Consider the following 23,959-nt stretch of genomic DNA (forward strand, 5'->3'; position numbering starts at 1 on the left):
AGCATCACAGCACACGCCGAGTGGTTCAGACCCACGTCCCAGCCAAGACCCTGCCTGGATGCACGTGACCGTCACCGTGGAGCCACACTGGGGCACAGGCCGCGCTGGCCTGGGGCCCTGAGGGGCAGAGGGAACACCTCACGGAAACAACTCATCCTTTTATAAAATATTTATTCTAAAAAAATCACACTGTACAAATTCAGATAGAACATTCTCAAGGCTCATATTTATAAAAATGTGAACATAACAGACCGGAGTTAACGAACAAACCTTCGTTGCTTCTTTCTAAGTTAAGAAGGAAAAAGTGTTCCTTTTTTCCAAGTACAGTGACAGCAAATGTCTAGAAGACATCCAAAGAGCCAGCCTGCAAAGTAAGGTTCACCGCCAGCTCTCCAGTTCTGTTTCCCCAGAGGAATCCGACTCCGAACGCAGGGGAAGTGGGCGGCCCTTGGGGCCCCGGGCCTCATCCATCCAGTCGGCTGCTCAGTGAGGCTCCCGAGGCTGGTTACGTACAGCGTAAAAGTTTGTGCTCAGAGAAAATCCAACACAGTTCGTTCGTAATTTCCTGTTCTCCAACTAAGTGGGTTTTCTGTACACTTGTTACGAAGTTCTGTACAAAAGCACGAAGCTCCTGGGAGGTGTAACTTCTGAAAGTTAAAAATGACGACACAGAAGCGTTTTCTACAGTTCAATCTGTACATTCACACGGAGGGAGGAACTCAGTAAAAAAGAATTCATAAATTCTGCACGAGGGAACCCTGGCGTCTTTACTTGAAAAGCTGGGGGTAAGTCTCAGCTCCCGCCTCGAACGGCCTCACCTTCCTGATGCTCGTCCCCCTCCAACTGTCAGGCGAGCAACCGCCCTCCCGGCCAGCTGCGGCCGCGCTCACAGCCAGGGGTGCCAGGCGGGGTCCATGCGGCACAGGTTGTCCAGGCTGTTGGCGGCGGCCACCAGGGTGTTCACTTTGCTCTCCCCGCCCTCGAACTGGGCAAGGTTGTGCAGGCGGGTCATGATGGCCGTGACGGCCTTCTGGACGAGGGAAACCAGCTGCTGGCTGTCCATGTTCTCGGGCTGCCCGGCGGCTGACAGAGGAGATGACGTGTCCTCCTGTGTCTTTTTGTGCCAAGCGATGATCTCGTCCCGAAGCACGGTTTTCAGGATGCCGTCCACCTGGGTGGGGAGAGAACAGAACGGTCCGTGCTTAACCAACAACAGCCCCGAGGGTGGCTCCCCAAGTGAGGGGCTCAGCCATGGCGGCCGACGGGCCATCAGCCTCAGCACCCGGGGCCAGGTGCCACAGGCACGCTGGTGGGGCCACTGCAGCCAGACACGCGTGATGACACCCCGTGGATTCTAAGCTGAAGAAAGAGGGAGGGGGAGGGAGGGAGGGGCCAGCGGCTGCCGCTCCCCCTGGGGTCAGGGAACTGTGGGAACTGGGTCCACAGGGTGGGGAGGTGGTGGCTGCAGCAGGAAGGTGAGAAGCACCCGGGGGAGGGGACTGGAGGAGAAGGGCCGGGGACCCAGAGGCCAGCGGTGGCACTGACATCACCGACAAGATGGCGTTCCCACGACGGACACACCGTGCACAGGTCCTCCTGAACCACAACATGGGACCTCAGCCCATCGTCACCATCAAAGGACGCGGGAGCTTCGTGAGGCACCAGGGCTGCTTTAAAGTAACTTCGACTGACATGCTGAGGGTTTTATTCTGTGTTACTTGGCCCCAACAGAATGTGTTTTTAAAGGAGATTCCCACACAGCATGGTCTCTATATTAGCCTAACGTAAAGGCAGTCACTACATTTGGGCCCAGAGTTTGGAGAAGGCCCAGTTCCCTCCCATCTATACCAGCTCAGACTGTGTAGAGTAACCCCCAGTGTTTTTCCAAGTCATAACAGGTCTTTAATATATGGAGGGCCTTCTTCACTCTTTCTAAAGTTTTCAATTAAATGCCACTCTAAGAATTACCCTGATTGCATAGAAACAGTTGTTCTGGAAACAAACGAGAAGTTCATATTTCAAGCCTTAAGCCAAAGTGGATAAAAGTGCACTGCTGTTCCCTGCATTAGAGCAGACTCCTTTCTCAAGAAGGAACCGTGGGCTCTTTGTTCTCACTCATGTTCATAACAGCTCATCACTGTATCCCCACAGCAGCACCCTGCACCGATGGGCACGTGCAACCGAAGATTAAAAAGAGCACAAAGTTCTGGTTCACAGTTAAGAGATTATCCCATAATGTAAAACCTGTTCTATGTAAGTGTTTTGCGAAAGCAACTGGTGTCTGCAGCCTTCTCTAGACACAAACTGCTTATCTGGGAAAAAAACAAACAAACCAATAGTTATACAGCTGGTCTCAGAAATTAAAAGAAAAAATAAATTGTGTTCCGTCCCCAACTGTGGAGAGACAGGATCAGGGTGAGAATGAACTGGATTTGAATCCCTGTCTGTCCTCCCCGAGCACAGCCCTGGCGTGGCCAAGGGCATCTGCCACGTGGCATCTCATAGGGGTTCACTATTTGCCTCACGTGTCATGTCTGTTTAGGGCCCGTCACCGTAGCCCCAGTAAGACAGGAGCCATCCAACACGGACACACCTGCCCTCTTAAGCAGAAAGGTTTGCAAAATGAGAAACTGAAGGTAGCTATAAAATGGAGTAAACAAAACTGACACACAGAGGTAGTAGCTGGGGAAACTACCCGATAGAGGCTTCTAGATTGCTCTTTGTAAACTGGTCCAGCATCCTAAACACTCATGCACAGAGAACATTTTAACCCTTTTCCCCAGTGAACGTGCTGTGAATGCTCTTCCCTCCTGCCTTGTCTGCAGATCCGGGGCTCCTGTGAGCCCATCACGTGCAGAGTTACCCAGTCTGTGCTCCTCACAAGACGACCCCTTACCTACCTTGAAGTTGGGCTGGGCAAAGCACCGGGCGACGGCGATCATGGATGCGGTCAACGGGCCAGAGACACCGATGGTGGTCAGAAACTCAGATATGTTGGGTGTGAGGCGAAAAGGGACAGGACGGTTGGCATCTAAGTCTCCAGTTGCATCGTTTATATCAAATCGAAAGTAGGCCACGTTCAGTTTGCCGGTGTCCTAAAGTTCAGAAGGAGACGCTTCAGAAACTTAAAACAGTAGGACGCAGATTCTACAGGAGGGCTGGTCGCTCACATCAGGTTACCTGAGCGATCTGCAGCATCTCGGGGTTGAGTCTGTTGAGATGCAAGACGAACTCCGCAAAGCCGATGAGGGCAAGCTGGATGGTGAACATCTTCCGGAAGGTCCAGTAGTCGGTGGCGTTGGGGAAGGTGTGCAGAGCCCACTCCTTAAGCATGCTGCGTGGCACCATGTTGCTCTGAACTTCCTTGAGGATGTCTCGAAGGACCTGAAATGACACATCACTCCGTGACTCTTCCGTCTAATTCACTTATTTTTTTCCTTCAAAAAGAAAACTCTCATACTGCCATTTCCTTCTTGCTTCGCACCACCTGAGTGAACTCTGCTGACAATACATATGCAGTGTCATCTGACTAACCATGAGGGTGCACAAAATTGGTCCACTTCCCTCCAAGCTTCCATGTCTTACGCCCGAAGCAACAAGGGAGCTCTGTGAGTAGAAGCCTCAGCTGCGTGATGTGTAATGATCTGTTTCACCAAGAATTTAGGTCATTAGCTGAATACTATAACTCACCAACTACAGAATATACCAGGCCGATGAACAGAAGATCAAAAGAATAGTTGGATACTTCGTAACCAAGAATATTAAAGACAAAAGTTTTATAAACTGAAGGAGCTAGTCTTAAAATGAGATTAGATGTTACACAACACTTTAAACTGAATTCTACACTGGAAGACTCACAATACTGTTTCAAACATCACATATTTAGAGATGGTCTCAAAAGAGAGTTTGTTGAGTTAAGCTGGCTCCTGTTAGACCAACTGGTAAAGGTATACAGGTCTCTTCTGGGCTAAGCCACACCCATGTGCTCTGGATGACCGCTAGTATGCAGGCCGTGAGCAACCAAGAACCACGCAGACTTCCAATCACACGTTGTCTCTGTTCACTTCATCAGCAAAATGGAAAGAAGCCCTTCTGAGATAGCAGAGTGAGGACTTCCAAAATCTACTGCTCCGTAAATGCAATGAGAACACTGGCAAAAACCATCAAAACAAACTTTTCCACAACTCTGGAAATTAAAGGCTTGCGACAATCTGAGCAACTTTTATTCAAGAAAAAGAAGGCTGAATCTTGGTGAGAACAGTGAGCTTCATGGCAGTTTAATTGTCCTATTCCCATCCCTTCCTCCCCAGCTCCACAGTGGCCCTGAAAACCAACAGCCTTGTATCCTCGGCAGCTGTAAAAACAAGCAGGCTAACAGCCACTGGAGTGGGCAGAATCGGTGTGGTGACCCCAGAAAGGCCTGATCCCCAGAGGACGGTCACTGGTGACCTGTTGGCAGCCTCTGGAAAAAAAAACCCATTTACTGGGCTTGTCTGTTTGAACTCAGAGCACACAAGAGGGCGGCCAGACCAGGGAAAAGCTGGGGAGTGAGACGACGTGGGGGCTTTGAAAAGCTCCACCACATTCCTGGGAACCCTGAAGGCCAGCCTCATGCTCCTGAGAAACCTCAGAAGGCCACGCTCTCACTCCTGGTTGACGGCGAGATCCTGCACAAGCAGGCGGTGAAGGCTACGGCAGGGCTGTGAGCTACCCCCCCCACACACAGGGGCCCTCAAAAAAGGCCGAAAACCTATTGATTCAAGGCATTTGAGAAAATCTCTATATGTGACTGGTTCAAGATGGCAGAGTAGAAGGACGTGCTCTCACTCCCTCTCGTGAGAGCACCAGAATCACAACTAACTGCTGAACGATCACGGACAGGAAGACACTGGAACTCACCAGAAAAGAAACCCCACATCCAAGACAAAGGAGAAGCCACAGCGAGACGGGAGGACGGGCGCAATCACAGTAAAGTCAAATCCCATAACTGCCAGGTGGGTGACTCACAGACTGGAGAACACTTATACCACAGAAGTCCACCCACTAGAGTGAAGGTTCTGAGCCCCACGTCAGGTTTCCCAACCTGGGGGTCTGACAACGGGAGGAAGAATTCCTAGAGAATCAGACTTTGAAGGCTAGCAGGATTTGATTGCAGGACTTCGACACGTCTGGGGGAAACAGAGACTCCACTCTTGGAGGGCACACACAAAGCAATGTGTGCACTGGGACCCAGGGGAAGGAGCAGTGACCCCACAGGAGACTGAACCAGACCTACCTGCTAGTGTTGGAGGGTCTCCTGCAGAGGTGGGGGGGTGACTGTGTCTCACCTTGAGGACAAGGACACTGGCAGCAGAAGTTTTGGGAAGTACTCCTTGGCGTGAGTCCTCCCAGAGTCTGCCATTAGCCCCACGAAAGAGCCCAGGTAGGCTCCAGTGCTGGGTCGCCTCAGGCCAAACAACCAACAGGGAGGGAACCCAGCCCCACCCATCAGCAGACAAGGGGATTAAAGTTTTATTGAGCTCAGACCGCCAGAGCAACAGCCAGCTCTACCCACCACCAGTCCCTCCCATCAGGAAACTTGCACAAGCCTCTTAGATAGCCTCATCCACCAGAGGTCAGACAGCAGAAGCAAGAAGAACTACAGTCCTGCAGCCTGTGGAACAAAAACCACATTCACAGAAAGATAAACAAGATGAAAAGGCAGAGGGCTATGTACCAGATGAAGGAACAAGATAAAACCCTAGAAAAACAACTAAATGAAGTGGAGATAGGCAGTCTTCCAGAAAAAGAATTCAGAATCACGATAGTGAAGATGATCCAGGACCTCGGAAAAAGAATGGAGGCAAAGATCGAGAAGATGCAAGAAATGTATAAAAAAGACCCAGAAGAATTTAGAAGAAACAAACAGAGATGAACAATACAATAACTGAAATGAAAACTACACTAGAAGGAATCAATAATAGAATAACTGAGGCAGAAGAACGGATAAGTGACCTGGAAGACAGAATGGTGGAATTCACTGCTGTGGAACAGAATAAAGAAAAAAGAATGAAAAGAAATGAAGACAGCCTAAGAGACCTCTGGGACAACATTAAACCCAACAATATTCGCATTACAGGGGTCCCAGAAGAAGAAGAGAGAGATAAAGGACCCGAGAAAATATCTGAAGAGATTATAGTCGAAAACTTCCCTAACATTGGAAAGGAAATAGCTGCCCAAGTCCAGGAAGCGCAGAGAGTCCCATACAGGATAAGCTCAAGGAGAAACGCACTGAGACACATAGTAATCAAATTGGCAAAAATTAAAGACAAAGAAAAATTATTGAAAGCAGCAAGGGAAAAATGACAAATAACATACAGGGGAACTCCCATAAGGTTAACAGCTGATTTCTCAGCAGAAACTCTACAAGCCAGAAGGGAGTGGTATGACATATTTAAAGTGATGAAAGGGAAGAACTTACAACCAAGATTACTCTACCCAGCAAGGATCTCATTCAGATTCGATGGAGACATCAAAAGCTTTACAGACAAGCAAAAGCTAAGAGAATTCAGCACCACCAAACCAGATCTACAACAAATGCTAAAGGAACTTCTCTAAGTGGGAAACACAAGAGAAGAAAAGGACCTACAAAAGTAACCCAAAACAATTAAGAAAATGGTAACAGGAACATACATATCGATAATTACCTTAAACGTGAATGGATTAAATGCTCCAACCAAAAGACACAGGCTTGCTGAAAGGATACAAAAACAAGACCCATGTATGCTGTCTACAAGAGACCCACTTCAGACCTAGGGACACATTCAGACTGAAAGTGAGAGGATGGAAAAAGATATTCCATGCAAATGGAAATCAAAAGAAAGCTGGAGTAGCAATACTCATATCAGATAAAACAGACTTTAAAATAAAGAATGTTACAAGAGACAAGGAAGGACACTACATAATGATCAAGGGATCAATCCAAGAAAAAGATATAACAATTATAAATATATATGCACCCAACATAGGAGCACCTCAATACATAAGGCAACTGCTAACAGCTATAAAAGAGGAAATCGACAGTAACACAATAATAGTGGCAGACTTTAACACCTCACTTACACCAATGGACAGATCATCCAGACAGAAAATAAATAAGGAAACACAAGCTTCAAATGACACAACAGACCAGACAGATTCAATTGGTATTTATAGGACATTCCATCCAAAAACAGATTACACTTTCTTCTCAAGTGTACATGGAACATTCTCCAGGATAGATCACATCTTGGGTCACAAATCAAGCCTCAGTAAATTTAAGAAAACTGAAATCATATCAAGCATCTTTTCTGACCACAACACTATGAGATTAGAAATCAATTACAAGGGAAAAAACGTAAAAAACACAAACACATGGAGGCTAAACAATTCGTTACTAAATAACCAAGAGATCACTGAAGAAATCAAAAAATACCTACAGACAAATGACAATGAAAACACGATGATCCAACACCTATGGGATGCAGCAAAAGCAGCTCTAAGAGCGAAGTTTATAGCTATACAAGCCTACCTCAAGTAACAAGAAAAATCGCAAATAAACAATCTAACCTTACACCTGAAGAACTAGAGAAAGAGCAAACAAAACCCAAAGTTAGCAGAAGAAATCATAAAGATCAGAGCAGGAATAAATGAAATAGAAACAAAGAAAACATTAGCAAAGATCAATAAAACTAAAAGCTGGTTATTTGAGAAGATAAACAAAATTGATAAACCATTAGCCAGACTCATCAAGAAAAAGAGGGAGAGGACTCAAATCAATAAAATTAGAAATGAAAAGAAGTTACAACAGACACCACAGAAATACAAAGCATCCTAAGAGACTACTACAAGCAACTCTATGCCAATAAAATGGACAACCTGGAAGAAATGGACAAATTCTTAGAAAGGTATAACCTTCCAAGACTGAACCAGGAAGAAACAGAAAATAGGAACAGACCAATCACAAGTAACGAAATTGAAACTGTGATTAAAAATCTTCCAACAAACAAAAGTCCAGGACCAGATGGCTTCACAGGTGAATTCTATCAAACGTTTAGAGAAGAGCTAACACCCATCCTTCTCAAACTCTTCCAAAAAATTGCAGAGGAAGGAACACTCCCAAACTCAGTCTACGAGGCCACCATCCCCCTATACCAAAACCAGACAAAGATACTACAAAAAAAGAAAATTGCAGACCAATATCACTGATGAATATAGATGCAAAAATCCTCAATAAAATACTAGCAAACAGAATCCAACAACACATTAAAACGATCACACACCATGATCAAGTGGGATTTATCCCAGGGATGCAAGGATTCTTCAATTTACGCAAATCGATGAATGTGATACAAACCATATGATCATCTCAATAGGTGCAGAAAAAGCTTTTGACAAAATTCAATACCCATTTATGATAAAAACTCTCTAGAAAGTGGGCACAGAGGGAACCTACCTCAACATAATAAAGGCCATATACAACAAACCCACAGCAAACATCATTCTCAATGGTGAAAAATGGAAAGCATTTCCTCTAAGATCAGGAACAAGACAAAGATGTCCACTCTCACCACTATTATTCAACATAGTTGTGGAGGTCCTAGCCACAGCAATCAGAGAAGAAAAAGAAATAAAAGGAATACAAATTGGAAAAGAAGTAAAACTGTCACCGTTTGCAGATGACATGATACTATATATGTAGAGAATCCTAAAGATGCCACCAGAAAACTACTAGAGCTAATCAATGAATGTGGTAAAGTTGCAAGATACAAAATTAATGAACAGAAATCTCTTGCATTCCTATACACTAATGATGAAAAATGTGAAAGAGAAATTAAGGAAACACTCCCATTTACCATTGCAACAAAAAGAATAAAATACCCAGGAATAAACCTACCTAGGGAGACAAAAGACCTATATGCAGAAAACTACAAGACACTGGTGAAAGAAATTAAAGAGGATACCAACAGATGGAGAGATATACCATGTTCTTGGATTGGAAGAATCAATATTACAAAAATGACTATACTACCTAAAGCAATCTACAGGTTCAAAGCACTCCCTATCAAATTACCAATGGCAGTTTTTACAAAACTAGGACAAAAAATCTTAAAATTTGTATGGAGACACAAAAGACCCCGAATAGCCAAAGCAGCCTTGAGGGAAAAAAGCGGAGCTGGAGGAATTAAGACTCCCTGACTTCAGACTATACTACAAAGCTACAGTAATCAAGACATTATGGAACTGGCACAAAAACAGAAATATAGATCAATGGAACAAGATAGAAAACCCAGAGATAAACCCACACACCTACGGTCAACTAATCTATGAGAAAGGAGGCAACGATATACAGTGGAGAAAAGACAGCCTCTTCAATAAGTGGTGCTGGGAAAATTGGACAGCTACATGTAAAAGAATGAAATTAGAACACTCCCTAACGTCATACACAAAAATAAACTCCGAATGGATTACAGACCTAAATGTAATACCAGACACTATAAAACTCTTAGAGGAAAACATAGGACAAACACTCTTTGACATAAATCACAGCAAGATCTTTTTTGATCCACCTCCTAGAGTAATGGAAATAAAACCAAAAATAAACAAATGGGACCTAATGAAACTTAAAAGCTTTTGCACAGCAAAGGAAACCACAAACAAGACGAAAAGACAACCCTCAGAATGAGAGAGAATAGTTGCAAACAAATCAATGGACAAAGGATTAATCTCCAAAATATATAAACAGCTCATGCAGCTCAATATTAGAAAAAACAAACAACCCAATCCAAAAATGGGCAGAAGACCTAAATAGACGTTTCTCCAAAGAAGACATACAGATGGCCAAGAAGCACATGAAAAGCTGCTCAACATCACTAATTATTAGAGAAATGCAAATCAAAACTACAATAAGTTATCACCTCACACCAGTTAGAATGGGCATCATCAGAAAATCTACAAACAACAAATGTTGGAGAGGGTGTGGAGAAAAGGGAACCCTCTTGCACTGCTGGTGGGAATGTAAATTGATAGAGCCACTACGGAGAACAGTATGGACGTTCCTTAAAAAACTAAACATAGAATTACCATATGACCCAGCAATCCCACTACTGGGCATATACCCAAAGAAAACCATAATTCAAAAAGACACATGCACCCCAATGTTCATTGCAGCACTATTTACAATAGCCAGGTCATGGAAGCAACCTAAATGCCCATCGACAGATGAATGGATAAAGAAGATGTGGTACATACATACAATGGAATATTACTCAGCCATAAAAAGGAACGAAATTGGGTCATTTGTAGAGATGTGGATGAATCTAGAGACTGTCATCCAGAGTGAGGTAAGTCAGAAAGAGAAAAACAAATATCGTATATTAATGCATATATGTGGAACCTAGAAAAATGGTACAGATGAACCGGTTTGCTGGGCAGAAACAGAGACACAGATGTAGAGAACAAACGTATGGACACCGAGGGTGGAAAATGGCGGGGGCGGGGGTGGGGGTGGGGGGTGTGATGAATTGGGAGATTGGGATTGACATATATACACTAATATATATATATAATGGATAACTAATAAGAACCTGCTGCATAAAAAAATAAATAAAATTCAAAAAAAAAAGAATATCTCTGTAAATCACTGGCTGGCCGCTGGGCTAACTGAGGAGACACCTCAGTGGCTGCACTTGTGTGAGGAGTGGTCACGTCCTCTAGGGAGAGTTGATGAGTTTGGTTTTGGATATTCCTCAATGGCATCCTGGAGAGAATCAGCCCAGGAAAGTCACTAAAACAAACAAACAGCAACAACAATGAACCTTGGGGGGAAGGATGTGATTTCTAGAGTTGCCACATTATATTATCCAAAACATCAGTTTTCAATAGAAAGTTATGAGGCATGAAAAGAAGCAGGACAACATGGCCGATACACAGCCAAGAAGGTGATGTCACCTGTATCAAGGCACTTACACCCAGAACATATGAAGAATTCTTAGAATCAACAATAAAAAGACAAATCACCCAATTTAAAAACAAGCAAAGGACCTGAACAGACTTTTCTCCCAAGAAAATATGCAAACAGCCAATTAGCAAATGAAAAAATACTCAGCATCACTGGTTATCAACCAAAATGAGCTAGCACTTCACACCCACTAGGATGGCTATAATCAAAAAGACAAAAAGACAGACAATACTAAGCACTGTTAAGAATGTGGAGAAATTAGAACCCTCATATATTGCAGTCACTTTGGAAAACAGTTTGGCAGTTCATCAGAATGTTAAACATAAGAGTTACCACATAACCCAGCAATTCTACTCCTAGGTATATACCCAAGAGAAATGAAAACACAGGCCCGCACAAAAACATGTACACAAATGCTCACAGCAGCATTAATCATAACAGTATAAACAAGCTAAAGTCTATCAACTCGTGAACAGATAAATTAAATGTGTTATATTTATACAAGGGAATAATCAGCAATAAAAAGAAACAAACTACTGACACATGCTACAACAGAGATAACCTTGAGAACACGCTCAATGAAAGAAGCCAGACATTGAAGACCACATGTTGTATGATTCCGATCACATGATGCACCCAGAATAAGCAAATTCACAGAGACAGAAAGATCTGTGGTCACCAGGGGTGGGGACAGAGAAGAATAGGGAGTGACTAGGAACAGGTATGAAGTTTTTTTCGGGTGATGAAATGTTTTAAAGATAGATAGTGGTGATGACTAACTCTGTGAATACTGAAAACATTAAATTGTACTTTTTTTTTTGCGGTACGTGGGCCTCTCACCGTTGTGGCCTCACAGCACAGGCTCCGAACGCGCAGGCCCAGCGGCCACGGCTCACGGGCCCAGCCGCTCCGCGGCATGTGGGATCTTCCCGGACTGGGGCACAAACCCATGTCCCCTGCATCGGCAGGCGGACTCTTCAACCACTGCGCCACCAGGGAAGCCCCTAAATTGTACATCTTAAAGGGGAAATTTTATGTGAATAATATCCCAATCATAATACCCAAAGGTGTTATAAAAAACTGCAAAGGATGAAGCAGCAGAGTTAATAACAAAACAAACTAGGGGACAAAGACTAAGAAGAGGGAATCAAGCTGGGATTATTTGTATTGTCAGCATCTCCAGCTGGCCCAGCAGGACCCTAGCACTGTTTCTACACTGGACCAGTCATCAGCTGCATCTTTACAAAGCGATAGGGCATTCTGAGGTAGCCATGTATTTGCAGACAGGAGTTGATGGCTTTCACACTGTGAAAGGTACATGCAGCCTGAAGAATCCAATCCATTCATCTCCCACAAACACCCCAAAACTGCCCATGCTCCACAGAGGCCAAGCAGAACACAGGAATCCCACCTGCTTTACCGGCAAGAAGGTGGAGGCTTACACAAGACCCTGTGCCCTGAGCACTGCCGCAGTGGGTGAAACGAGCACCTGTGAGCTCCATCCTCCTAAACCAAGTCCTCTGGGACCCAGATTAATGTAGACCAGTCCCCGGGAGAACAGAGGCAAGTCACAGCTTCCAGCTCTGGGGTGTCTCTCCTAGAAACTGTGAGGCCCTCTCGGGAAACACAGGAAGGACGCCAGAGGCATCCAGAGAATGGCCCAAAGAGATGCCTTTTGGTGACGCAGACAATTCTGGATAAAACTTTCTCATCCAGGGGCCACCCCTGCCCTGTTATCCATCAAGGGCAGGAACCTGCAGATGGAGAGGGACCTTCGTCCACCTGACGGGTGCAGCCGAGAGCCATCCAGGACTCGGCGGGGGGCACTGTGCTGCCACCCTAGGCGACAAAAGCAGCCGGCCCGACGTGTTGCAGGGTTCCCCACTTTGTGTATTTTAGAACGTACGTGTGGTACAGAGACTGTGTGGTACCTTAAGGCCCTGCAGCAAACCACACAAACGTGAACACTACGTGGGGAGACAGCCTCCCATCACCTAGACCTGGTTTGTTGGCCAAATGAACCTGCCATGAAGTTACTCTTAAAATTCTGATATCTGGGCCTCTCTGCAAGTGCAGGTAAAGGACTGTGAGGCTCTGCAAGGTTGAAACGTACCTCTCTGTCCTGTTACAACAAATGGTCTGCGGCAAATGCCCCTTCACCAAGGCCCACGGCCACTTCACCAGTCCAACTGGACCCCCTGCCCAGCCCCGGTGCCCCCGCACCTGGTGGCTGGCCTGCGTCCCACGCGCCTGCACGGTGGCCAGGCGGTCATAGTAGCGGGAGATGGGGTTGTCGTGCTCGATGCCCTTCTTGGCACAGCGCTGCTTGTAGATCTCCACCAGGGAGAGTGAGGATGGGTTGTCCTCCACCAGGCGCATCTGCGGGGACACGGCCACCACGCGTGGGACTGAGGAGAGAGGGGAGAGACGGGCAGATGAGAGCAGGGCTCACAGGCCAGCACTGGGGCAGAGGCGCGGGCGAAGCCGGGAGAGCGCGGTCACACGGCGCGGTGGCCTCAGCCCACAGCCTGAGGCTCCGTCTAGCAGGGCCGGAGCCCAAGCTGCCCGTGACCTGCGTTTAAGGCACAGGTGACCAGGAAGGCCTCACTAGGCAACCTCACGAGAAGAACAAGGAGGCTGTGCCGCCAAGTGCTCTGGAGCTGAGCGGCGCAGCTCTGAGCCGAGTCTGCCAGCCTGCGGGGGGGCGGCAGGCACACGACGCCTCTGCCTTCTAATCGAGAGTTGATTCAGTCTAACGCCAGTTAAAGCTTGGCTACTGGCCCGTTGCCATGGCTTCAACCCATGAAGAAATTCCTACAGGACTCCAGGGGACGTACACAGACCACCACCTGGAGCTAACCAGGAGCTTGTTTCTTTGGAAGCAGCAAAGAACAACCAACCAGCACAGCTGGGACCAACACGGTAGATCACGTTACATTCATGTGAAAATGCACACAGCTTCCTATAGACCTGTTTTTTTTTTTTTTAAATGTACTTCTTATTTTGGGGATGTTGAACTTAAGGGCAAGAGATTTTAGGTCAGAATAGGCTGGATCACAACTTAGCTAGCAGACAAAAGTTCCATACAGGACCAGATAATGTGCGTTGCAATGGGCTCCAAAACTGGGGATTAATGCTGAAGTGTAACAATAGCTCCCTCCTCTGGGTGGGATTACAGGCAGCTCATCTACACCCCTTACTACAATTCACCCACGACAACTCGGTTCTGGGAAGACCTCACTCAACGTTGCTGGTTGCTGCCTGCCTGAGATTTCTGTGGCCTGCCCGGGGCTCCTTGACTCCCAGGCAGCACCTCAGGCGGTGCCCACACACTGCAGGCTGTGTCCCGGAGCAGATCCGAGACTGCACTTAAAAACTGCCACATGGGGCTTCCCTGGTGGCGCAGTGGTTGAGAGTCCGCCTGCCGATGCAGGGGACGCGGGTTCGTGCCCCGGTCCGGGAAGATCCCACATGCCGCGGAGCGGCTAGGCCCGTGAGCCATGGCCGCTGAGCCTGCGCGTCCGGAGCCTGTGCTCCGCAACGGGAGAGGCCACAACAGTGAGAGGCCCGCGTACCACCAAAAAAAAAAAAAAAAAAAAAAAACTGCCACATGCCGTGAGCACACGCCTTGCAACAAGCCCTCTGCTCGCCCGGGCATCGCCAGAGCCTGGGAAGATTCCTGGGGAAGTGAGGAGGGCTGTGTGCACGGGCCCAGGGCCTCCTCCTCCAGACAAGTCCTCGTTGGGCGCCCGTCCTGCGGGGAGGAGCCTCAGGCCCCAGGGGTGGAGGTGTCCCCTCCCTCCAGGTGCAGGGCGCCTGCAGGCACCAGCCCTCAGCCTACCGCCTGCCCCCACCTGGCGGGCTTAGAGACTCGCAGTTGCTGACGCAGGCGGCACAGGCTGCCGGGCAGTTGCTGACGCAGGCGGCACAGGCAGCCCCTGGGCCGTGCTGGTACCTGTGAAGAATAAGTGCCTCTTGGTGGTTTCCTTCCTCTTTTCCAAGCAGGGGTTGAGCAGGCGGAGCAGCTGCAGCACGCGCTCCTCCCTCCGCGACTCCGTCAGGCAGGCGTCGTTCATGACCAGGTACGGGTAGATCTTTCCGTTGTGCCCGCGGATGTACAGCCTCCTGGCTGCCGTGTTGTGCTTCTGCACAATCTCCACCCGGGGCATAAACCTGCCGGGAGGAGTGGACAATCAGACACCAACGCCCCGAGCCGCAACTTCCAAGCCTTTCCTTTGAGAAGAAAATGGAGCTCTACAGAAGCGGCTGTCAGAACCGTCCTGGAAAACAGACTGTACGACAGTGGCGGTTTGTCATTTACACCCCACCTCACTGCGACAAGGTAGTCGTGCCACAGTATCGGAGGGAAAACGAGAGGAGGAAGAGAAGGCGAAGCTGGAAGTTTCAAACAGGCATGCCGAGGGTCCAGCCTCAGCAGCCAGAGACGGGCGCTAACCGGCCCAGAGGAGTCCAGCAGCCACGACGGCACGGGCCCCACTGGCTGGCGCTGGGGCAGAGGACCAGGTGCCCGAGGAGCGAGCGTGGGCCTAAGCACACTGACAGCAGGAGGGGGAGGGGGCGGCCAGGACGGGTCAGGTTTGGAGGAAACACCTGACCATTAAGGGTCGCCCCTTCACAGCCTACTTTACATTTTAAATGAGATGCAACTTGCTTCTCCTCTGGTAAATTTGACCATTGTCTGATTCTTTTGAATCCTGTGCTTTGAGTTTACAGAAGACTGCGAAACTATACTTTGTCAAGTTCCATGGGGATTCAGAAAGGGTTCTTTTGAGAGCAAACACAAGCTTGGCTCAAACAAGACACTGAACCCAGTGGTTAGACCAGACCCTTTAAAGGTACTCATATACTAGAGCAACACTGTGTCCTCTCCCGTTTCGGGGGAAGGGGTGCAGAGAGGAGGGAATTACAGTGTGACCCGCTGGCCAGGTCTGCCTGCGGGGTCTGCTGGGGAAGGTTTTGGTGATCCCGGGCCAGGTCAGGCTCACTCACCGAGCGATCTTGATGTAGTAATGTGTCGGCTTTGGCATCAGAAATTCCCCAGGAATTTCTACCTCAGCTGTCTGTGCTGAGAAATTGCTCAAAAACCGGCACTTTTCTTCTATGAGGAAGAATTTTGGAAGTTGCTTGGTTTTAGCCTCCAGAATTTTGATCCACTTTTTCAGTTTAGAAATAAGATTATGAAGCTTCATGGAACCTGGAACACTGAAGTCAAAATCTGCAAAATAAAATGATTAGAAACATTTTTAGTCATTTGGGCTATTTCTAATTCACTACAAAAACCACAGCTCAAGCACCTCCCAAGTAGGAAAGACACATCTCACGTTGAGTCTGCAGCAAAGCACTGTAAGTCACGGGACGGATATAAATAGCATGGACCCTCAAGGATTAAGTTAAACAAGGTAGCACGCGTTAAGGCCCTCAGCACAGCACGCGGCTACTCCAGCAGTTCTAATCATCACGCCCACACGTGACCTCAACTGTGTACAGGGTCATCAGTTTTATGAAAGTCAATGTACTTTTTTTTAAAAAATTACATTATTTATTTTTGGCTGCGTTGGGTCTTCGTTGCTGCACACAGGCTTTCTCTAGTTGCGGCAAGTGGGGGCTACTCTTCGTCGCAGTGCACGGGTTTCTCATTGCGGTGGCTTCTCTTGTGGTGGAGCATGGGCTCCAGACGCATGGGCTTCAGTAGTTGTGGCACACAGGCTCAGTAGTTGTGGCGCACGGGCTTAGTTGCTCTGCGGCATGTGGGATCTACCTGGACCAGGGCTCGAACCCGTGTCCCCTGCATTGGCAGGTGGATTCTTAACCACTGTGCCACCAGGGAAGCCCCTTAAAGTCAATGCACTTTTATTGTGTGGGGTTTTTTTCACAGCATTTCTCTGGTTTCCCTTTAACTCTAGCATGACTTCACACAAGCGGGTGGCTGGAGAGGTCCCCATGCACCAACACGAGGAGGCAGGTTTCCACCCAGGCTCCCCAGCAGAGGCCACCCAGCCAGGACGCAGGCAGCTGCACACAGGGGCTGCTCCTTCTCAGCTCTGGATCAGGAAGGTGTTACCAAGCTCAGGCCTGACATTCATGTAATGGATTTTTTTTTTTTTTTTTTTGCGGTACACGGGCCTCTCACCGTTGTGGCCTCTCCCGTTGCGGAGCACAGGCTCCAGACACGCAGGCTCAGCAGCCATGGCTCACGGGCCCAGCCGCTCCACAGCATGTGGGATCTTCCCGGACCGGGGTACGAACCTGTGTCCCCTGCATCGGCAGGCGGACTCTCAACCACTGCGCCACCAGGGAAGCCCCATGTAATGGATTTTTATTTGTTACTTTTCGTTAACTTTTATTTTGAAATGAATATAGATTCACAGGCGTGCAAAGAAATGTACAGGGAGGGCCACACACCCCTTTCCGAAACCAAGGCATTGGCATAACCCCCAGGGCTGATTCAGATATGTGTCCTGTGTGTGCGCGCGTGCACGTGTGTCTCCGTGAGATGCCGTGTGGGGAGCGCCGAACCAGCACCGTGACCAAGATGCTCACCGTCCATCACCAAGGACGCCCGAAGCCTCTCAGAGCCACAGCCACCTCCCTCCGGCATCCCTGATGCCTGGCTACCACTACTCTGGCCTCCATCTTGATTATTACGCTATCTCACAAGTGTCTCATAATTAAGCAGCGTGCAGCAGGAATCCTTTTGAGGCTGGCTTTCTGCATCCAGCGTAATGTCTTTGAGGTCCACCTAAGCTGCTGTTAACTCCTCTTTATGTGCTTTACATGAGTATGGAAATACCACACATTGTGTATCCATTCTCCTTAGAGGGGCATTTGGGTGGACTTCAGTTTGGAACTATTACAAATAAAGCGGCTGTCAACACTTGGGTATAAGTTTTTGCTTGTAAATAAGTCTTCTCTGGGATAAATTTAATGTACTGTTTTGAACTCCCTTCTACCTCCTTAAAGACTTGGAGCTAGTAGCCAATGCATGCAGTGTTGCTGGAGATGGAGGAACAACTCTCCTCCACTTTCTAGCCCAGGACACAGTGCTAAAACCCAGAGACGGTCCTCCCTGGGGGCACATGACGAGAGGCGTTGGACAGCTCTTGATTTAAGTATCTGAAACTCGCTACATGTTGTGGTTGGTCAGAGCCTCATAGATGTCCTTCTTTCAAGTTTCAGTGTTTGTCATTTTTTTCACATCAGAATCCGGATGATTTGTTCCGCTTCTAATTCTCTATTTCAGACCACATTTGATTTAATGATCTGGACGTTTTAAAATAAAGATACACTAAATATCACTTCTTTTAAGTAATATATGATGGTTTCCATGAAACTTTCATCTCAGACTCTTCCTTTTTCAGAGGATGACAGACCACACAAGCACGAGCTCCAGGGGATGCAGCTGTGCCTGTGTGTACACTGGGGGGACGAGGGTCCCTACGACAGATGAGGATTTGGGCTGAGGGAGACTGGACCGTTCACCTCAGATCATGCAGAAAGAGGTGGGGCTCCTGTGGGTCTGGGGAAATGCATGAGCCTGAACTGGGGACAGGATTAGAAACACAACCTCCTTATCATCTTGCCACCAGAATCCACTACAGGTCTGAACCTTACCTGTCACCTCGGGCCCTGCACCGTTGGGTCTTACTGCCTCACCTTACCCTGTTGCCTTTTCCCATGAAAACCAAGCAGAAGAAGGGACGGGGGAGCAGAAGCAGGTCTGTCCTAAAACCCTGTGTCTAACCTGACAGGGAGCCCGGTGCTCTGGCCCTGAAACCTTGACCTTTCACAGGAGGGAAGGACGTGCAGTCCCAGGCGGGGAATGTCAGTTTCCTTGTGATCCAGTCTGTATTTTAAACACAGTCTAACCAGCTCGCCCGGTACTGTGCTCATGAAAACGAACGGATGTGGTTAACTTAGATGCTAAGACAGAGGAAAAACGTTGAGTGGGAGCTCCCTTGGATCAGGACTCACCGGTTGTGAACTGGCCCTTCAGCTTCTGGAAGACAGGGTCCTGCGCAGTGGCCTGTGCGCGCCGGGCCAGGGACTCGGAGGCCGCGCTGGAGAACATGGTCGAGACGTTGGACACGTTCTCCAGACCCACCCCGAACGTGCTCACCAGCTTCTTGACGAAGTTGAGAGTATGGGGCGTAATCTTGGCATCTGACACTGCTCCGCTTTTCTCAAATGCGACAGAATAGCACTTCGCCAGGCCCTGCTGGAGCTGCCTGAGAACCTGGGGGAAAGAGACCCGAGGCAGTTCGCACAACAGAGCTCTCCATTCAAGCAACCCAACCACCAACCAAAAAGCACCTGCCCCGCCCACCCGGCCCCACCACTGACAAAGCTCTTCTCGGCACCTGGCGCACAGCAGGGGTCAGCACCAGACTGTGCGGAACCAGGGGGCCACCCAGACACTCATGCCATGAGCTGTGTTCTTAACAATGAGAAGCAACTGTCCTGAACATTTAAAGAAAGAAAAAAAAAAAGACCCAAGACCCCACTTTTTGCATCATACACATACCTTTCTGTTGAGCAACCAAGGAAAAAAACCTATTTTCAGATCACTTCAGTGTACTCTGCACACACACAAAATAACACAGTACTAACGAGGGGGCTTGTGGCCGCCCAGACAAATATCTGGGCAACAAAGCCTGATTATTCTATCACCGCCACTAAGGTTGTGGCCTGAGAACCAGCTCCCAGCTCCTGAGCCCTGCCCACACCACCGCTGCTCCCTGGTCAGTGGTGGCATTTCAGTGATTAAGCTCATACACGCGAACAAAATAAGCATTTTAAGGCCAGAAGTGGCTTTCTCAATCTCATCTTCTTTTGAAGTCTTCTGCTTCCAATATTAAGGCAGCGCTAGTGTGCAGACATGAAATATTTGCTGTTCCACCGTTCAATCCAACAACAAACATACACACAACCAGGCAGGTAGTCTCAAGACAACACGGCCATGAAAGCATTCCAAACGATCCATCCCCTCCGCAGGATGCCAGCACCCCCGAGACCACATCACCTACCTCCTCGTGCCAGTTTTCCCGGAACCAGACCATCTGATCGACGATGCCTTCCAGGGAAGACAGCAGGGTCGGGTGCAGCTCCCGCTGCATGTGCATGATTCGGCTGCAGCGCCACATGGGGGCCGTGGCTCTTATGGGCCCTGGATCTGATGCAGAATGGGACTGGTTACCCACTGAACTTGGCTGCTGCTGTCCAGAATCTGAGAGCAACACACACAACGCCAATGTCAGCGCCAAACTGACCAATGGGAGAGTCGGTGCTCTAAGGACCCACCGGCCAAAGGAACGCTGGTTCCTGCCGGCGTGGGACACACCCCGGGGCGCTTCCCAGGGGCTGTGTGGGAGGCGCCCTGGCTCTAAGGAGAGGGCGCTGCGGAGAGTGCAGCCCCTACAACTGGGCTTCCAGTGGTTCCAGAAGGCGTATGTGTTGAGAGAGAAAGCAGGTATGGCAGCACCTAACTGGTGGGTCTGGGTGAGGGTGTGCAGGCTTCACTGGACTCTCTAACTTCAGTGGAAGTTTGAACATTTTTTTAAATGTCTGGCAGAACATTTCAAAATTCATTCCTTGTATTACAGCTCAGAGAATCTAGAAGTAGTTAACAAGTCAGCCTACATGTTTTCATCTAGGTAAGCCAAACCACATGTATAAAATGCCATCTTTGAAAAATACAGTCACTCAGGCTTCCCTGGTGGCACAGTGGTTGAAAGTCCGCCTGCTGATGCAGGGGACACGGGTTCGTGCCCCGGTCCGGGAAGATCCCAAATGCCGCGGAGCGGCTGGGCCCGTGAGCCATGGCCGCTGAGCCTGTGCTCCGCAGCGGGAGAGGCCACAACAGTGAGAGGCCCGCGTACCGCAAAAAAAAAAAAAAAAAAAAAAAATACAGTCACTCACTATATAAGAAATATGTTGTAGGGACTTCCCTGGTGGTGCAGTGGTTAAGAATCCACCTGCCAATGCAGAGGACACGCGTTTGAGCCCTGGTCCGGGAAGATCCCACATGCCGCGGGAAGATCCCACATGCCGCGGGAAGATCCCACACGCCACGGAGCCCGTGCGCCACAACTACTGAGCCTGTGCTCTAGAGACAGCGAGCCACAACTACTGAGCCTGTGTGCCACAACTACTGAAGCCCACATGCCTAGAGCCTGTGTTCCGCAACAAGAGAAGCACTGCAATGAGAAGACTGCACACTGCAAAGAAGAGTAGCCCCCACTCGCCGCAACTAGAGAAGGCCCACGCGTAGCAATGAAGACCCAAGGCAGCCAAAAATAAATAAATAAATAAATTTTTTAAAAAAGGAAAAAAGAAATATGTTGTAGAACCCCCTCTGATCATTCTTTTAGCTTCAGTTCTCTTAGAATAAAAAAATCTTAACTTTCAAATGACCAAAACACGAATCTACCCAGGTACCCAGGAGGTTGGAGCTAGCACGCTGTGCAGTCCTCACCCACCCCGCACAGGACCAGGAGATGCTGCCACTGTCCAGTGGATGGAGTCACCTTCCTAGCCAGACTCTGGCCTCGCAACATAAATGTCTACATATTAAAAACGTGGTAAAGCAAGTAAACGTGGTGTTTACAAAGCAGCATGCTTAGTGGGTAACTGAAACCATTAAATTATTTCTTTACGCGCCATAGCTATTCAATATAGATTAAAAACCTCTATTTCGAGTACGTTTTTACATTTGGTGAGATTGATTTCTATGCTGATTCCCTGACAGCTGAAGATATTCCTTATAACATCGTAACTGACATTTATAATGTTTACCAGGATGCATTTATAACTAATGAGGCAAGTTCAACTTTATAATTATCTATACCTAAAAATTTCATGTATTTTTTTCTACTTAGGGATCGAATCACTCAGGTAGATGAACACCCTATTACGCTGCGGCGAAGGAGAACCAGAAACTTCACTGGGAGATCAGGTTTTATCTTCCAGACCCACTGTCCTCTCAGGGACTAAACACAAGACCAGCCCACATGCTGGAAAGGAGCTGCAAGCGAGCATGTGTCCGCGGCAGTGGGGACCCGGCCACTGCACCCCCCGGAGACGTACCGCTCTTGTAGCGCTCCCGCTGCTCTATCTTCAGGGTCAGGTACAGGGTCCGGATGGGAAAGTAGACGGCTTGGGGATACACTCGTCCAACCTGCTCTGAGACAGTCAATCATGAGTGGGATGCTGGCCTGCACTTGGCCACACCACCGACCTAATACACACGAGGCCGGATTAAACAGCAAGTCAAACATCTAGTTTAGCTTTAAAATATCCAAGAAAGAGCAACATGGTGTATTTCATCAGTTCTGCCCCAGGACTACTGATGACAGAGGGAAACCACACTTTCATTTGACTCAGTTAGTATGAGGATGACAAACACTCAAGTCCCTGGATCTCACTCGGGCAAATGACAGGAAAACACAAAATGACACCAGTCTTTATTCACCGGGAACTGTGAGCTGATTCTAACTGACAACAAGGCTCACTAGCGAGTAACTTTACTCTGCATAACTGCAGGAAGGAGGAGACTGAACTTTTGCTCTTTAAGGTAAGACATGCCGGTTTTACCAAATTGGGGTTATATGGCTCCTTCAAAAGGGCTGAGCAGACATTACCCAGCTCTGCCACAGGGTGGCTGGCTAACGTCCATTAAGAGATATTCAATGAATGACAATACCAAATAAAGGGAGTCTACACCTTGACAGATCAACTCCAGGCGAAGTAACAGTCAGTACCCAGGAACATAGCTGCAAGCTCTCAAGGGAAAAATAAAACCACTTCTGGGTACCGCGCAGATGACGCACCACATGTGAAGAACAGACAGAACGATGAACAAGTAGCATGTCCCCAAATGCTTGGTGACGACGCTGTTCACGTGTGAAAATTATATATATGACTCTGTAATTTTATAAGCAGCAGCAGTCAAAGGCACTCGATCCCAGACCGACTGTATCCAAATCTCTATTGTTCAGGCCCTTCCCCTCTCGGTCTTTTTGCAGGAGAGGGACAATCTGGAGCCACTCTCAAAATAAGGGTAATGAAAGCCCTTCTACAGGACCCCGGGCCCCAGTCTGTCCGACTCCCCAAGCCCACCCAGTGCACACAACTTGCAGCCTCGACAGCTGCGGCTGAACAACTAACTGTACAAAGGGCAATAAATACCACAACTGGGCTGAGCTTTCTTCCGAAGGGAAGCTCTGAAGAGCAACTAGCACACGATGGGATTTCAGCCATAAAGTATCAACCAGATACACACTCACTGTGAGTAACTCTGAGTACTCGCTAGTGACCTTACACTTTAAGAGAATGTTTATTTTACGTGTATCTTATGTGGCAACACATTCAAGGAAAGAAATGACCATTTTAATACTGTAACTCTAGCAGATTATTCCACGCCAACCCTGATATACTCTTCAGTCACTTTCAATTGTGCTTTTCATCAAGTGATATCTAATTGTGTACATCTTCCCATCTCTCTTTGAGCATGCGCATTTCCTTTCTGGAAAAAAAAAGGATGTGAGATGAAGACAATTTTTTTGTGATCAAAGATGCCTTGCTATTCCCACCTGGCTAATCAGGTTCAAAAGCAGCTTTCCCTCGGAGCCAACCAGACAGGTGAGCAGCTGTGGGATCCAGGCCAGCCACTGGATGGGTGGCACACCGATGCAGTACTTGTCGACGGCATCTGCCAAAGTATTTTTGTCATCATCAAAACTCAAGAGCCACAGCACCTAAGACAGAAGGGAAAATTCTAGAGTTGAATGAAAATTCTAAGGCTCTGATCAAGTGACCTTTCCTCCCACATTAAAATACCACATAGAGTAACTTCACTGGCATTGTGGGAAAATATCTATAAAAGGCCCAACAATATTGCTAAACCTAAACGTAAATCTTATAAATAAAACTGAAAATTTAAATATAGCTTTCATCCAGACTTAG

General features: G+C 47.9%; 1 protein-coding gene across 15 annotated transcripts in view; it reads right to left on the bottom strand.

Moving 5' to 3' along the window:
- Positions 1-153: 153 nt before the first annotated feature.
- Positions 154-23,959, bottom strand: part of TRRAP (transformation/transcription domain associated protein) — a 111,667-nt gene continuing 87,861 nt past the window's right edge. For 6 of the 15 annotated variants that reach the window (XM_032605104.1, XM_032605105.1, XM_032605106.1 and 3 more), the window contains exons 62-71: positions 23,587-23,751; positions 22,082-22,175; positions 20,023-20,222; positions 18,971-19,232; positions 15,989-16,214; positions 14,934-15,151; positions 13,202-13,386; positions 3,181-3,384; positions 2,901-3,095; positions 159-1,171 (exon numbers count right to left, since the gene is read on the bottom strand). In XM_032605104.1, coding sequence (XP_032460995.1) covers positions 887-1,171; positions 2,901-3,095; positions 3,181-3,384; positions 13,202-13,386; positions 14,934-15,151; positions 15,989-16,214; positions 18,971-19,232; positions 20,023-20,222; positions 22,082-22,175; positions 23,587-23,751 — 2,034 coding nt within the window. In that variant the 3' untranslated portion in view covers positions 159-886. Of the gene's footprint in view, positions 1,172-2,900; positions 3,096-3,180; positions 3,385-13,201; positions 13,387-14,933; positions 15,152-15,988; positions 16,215-18,970; positions 19,233-20,022; positions 20,223-22,081; positions 22,178-23,586; positions 23,752-23,959 lie in introns of those variants that run through there. The other 9 variants (XR_004345764.1, XM_032605107.1, XM_032605112.1 and 6 more) reach the window with 9 other exon arrangements.

This window comes from Phocoena sinus, chromosome 15 (genome assembly GCF_008692025.1).
Source record: "Phocoena sinus isolate mPhoSin1 chromosome 15, mPhoSin1.pri, whole genome shotgun sequence".
NCBI lineage: Eukaryota > Metazoa > Chordata > Mammalia > Artiodactyla > Phocoenidae > Phocoena > Phocoena sinus.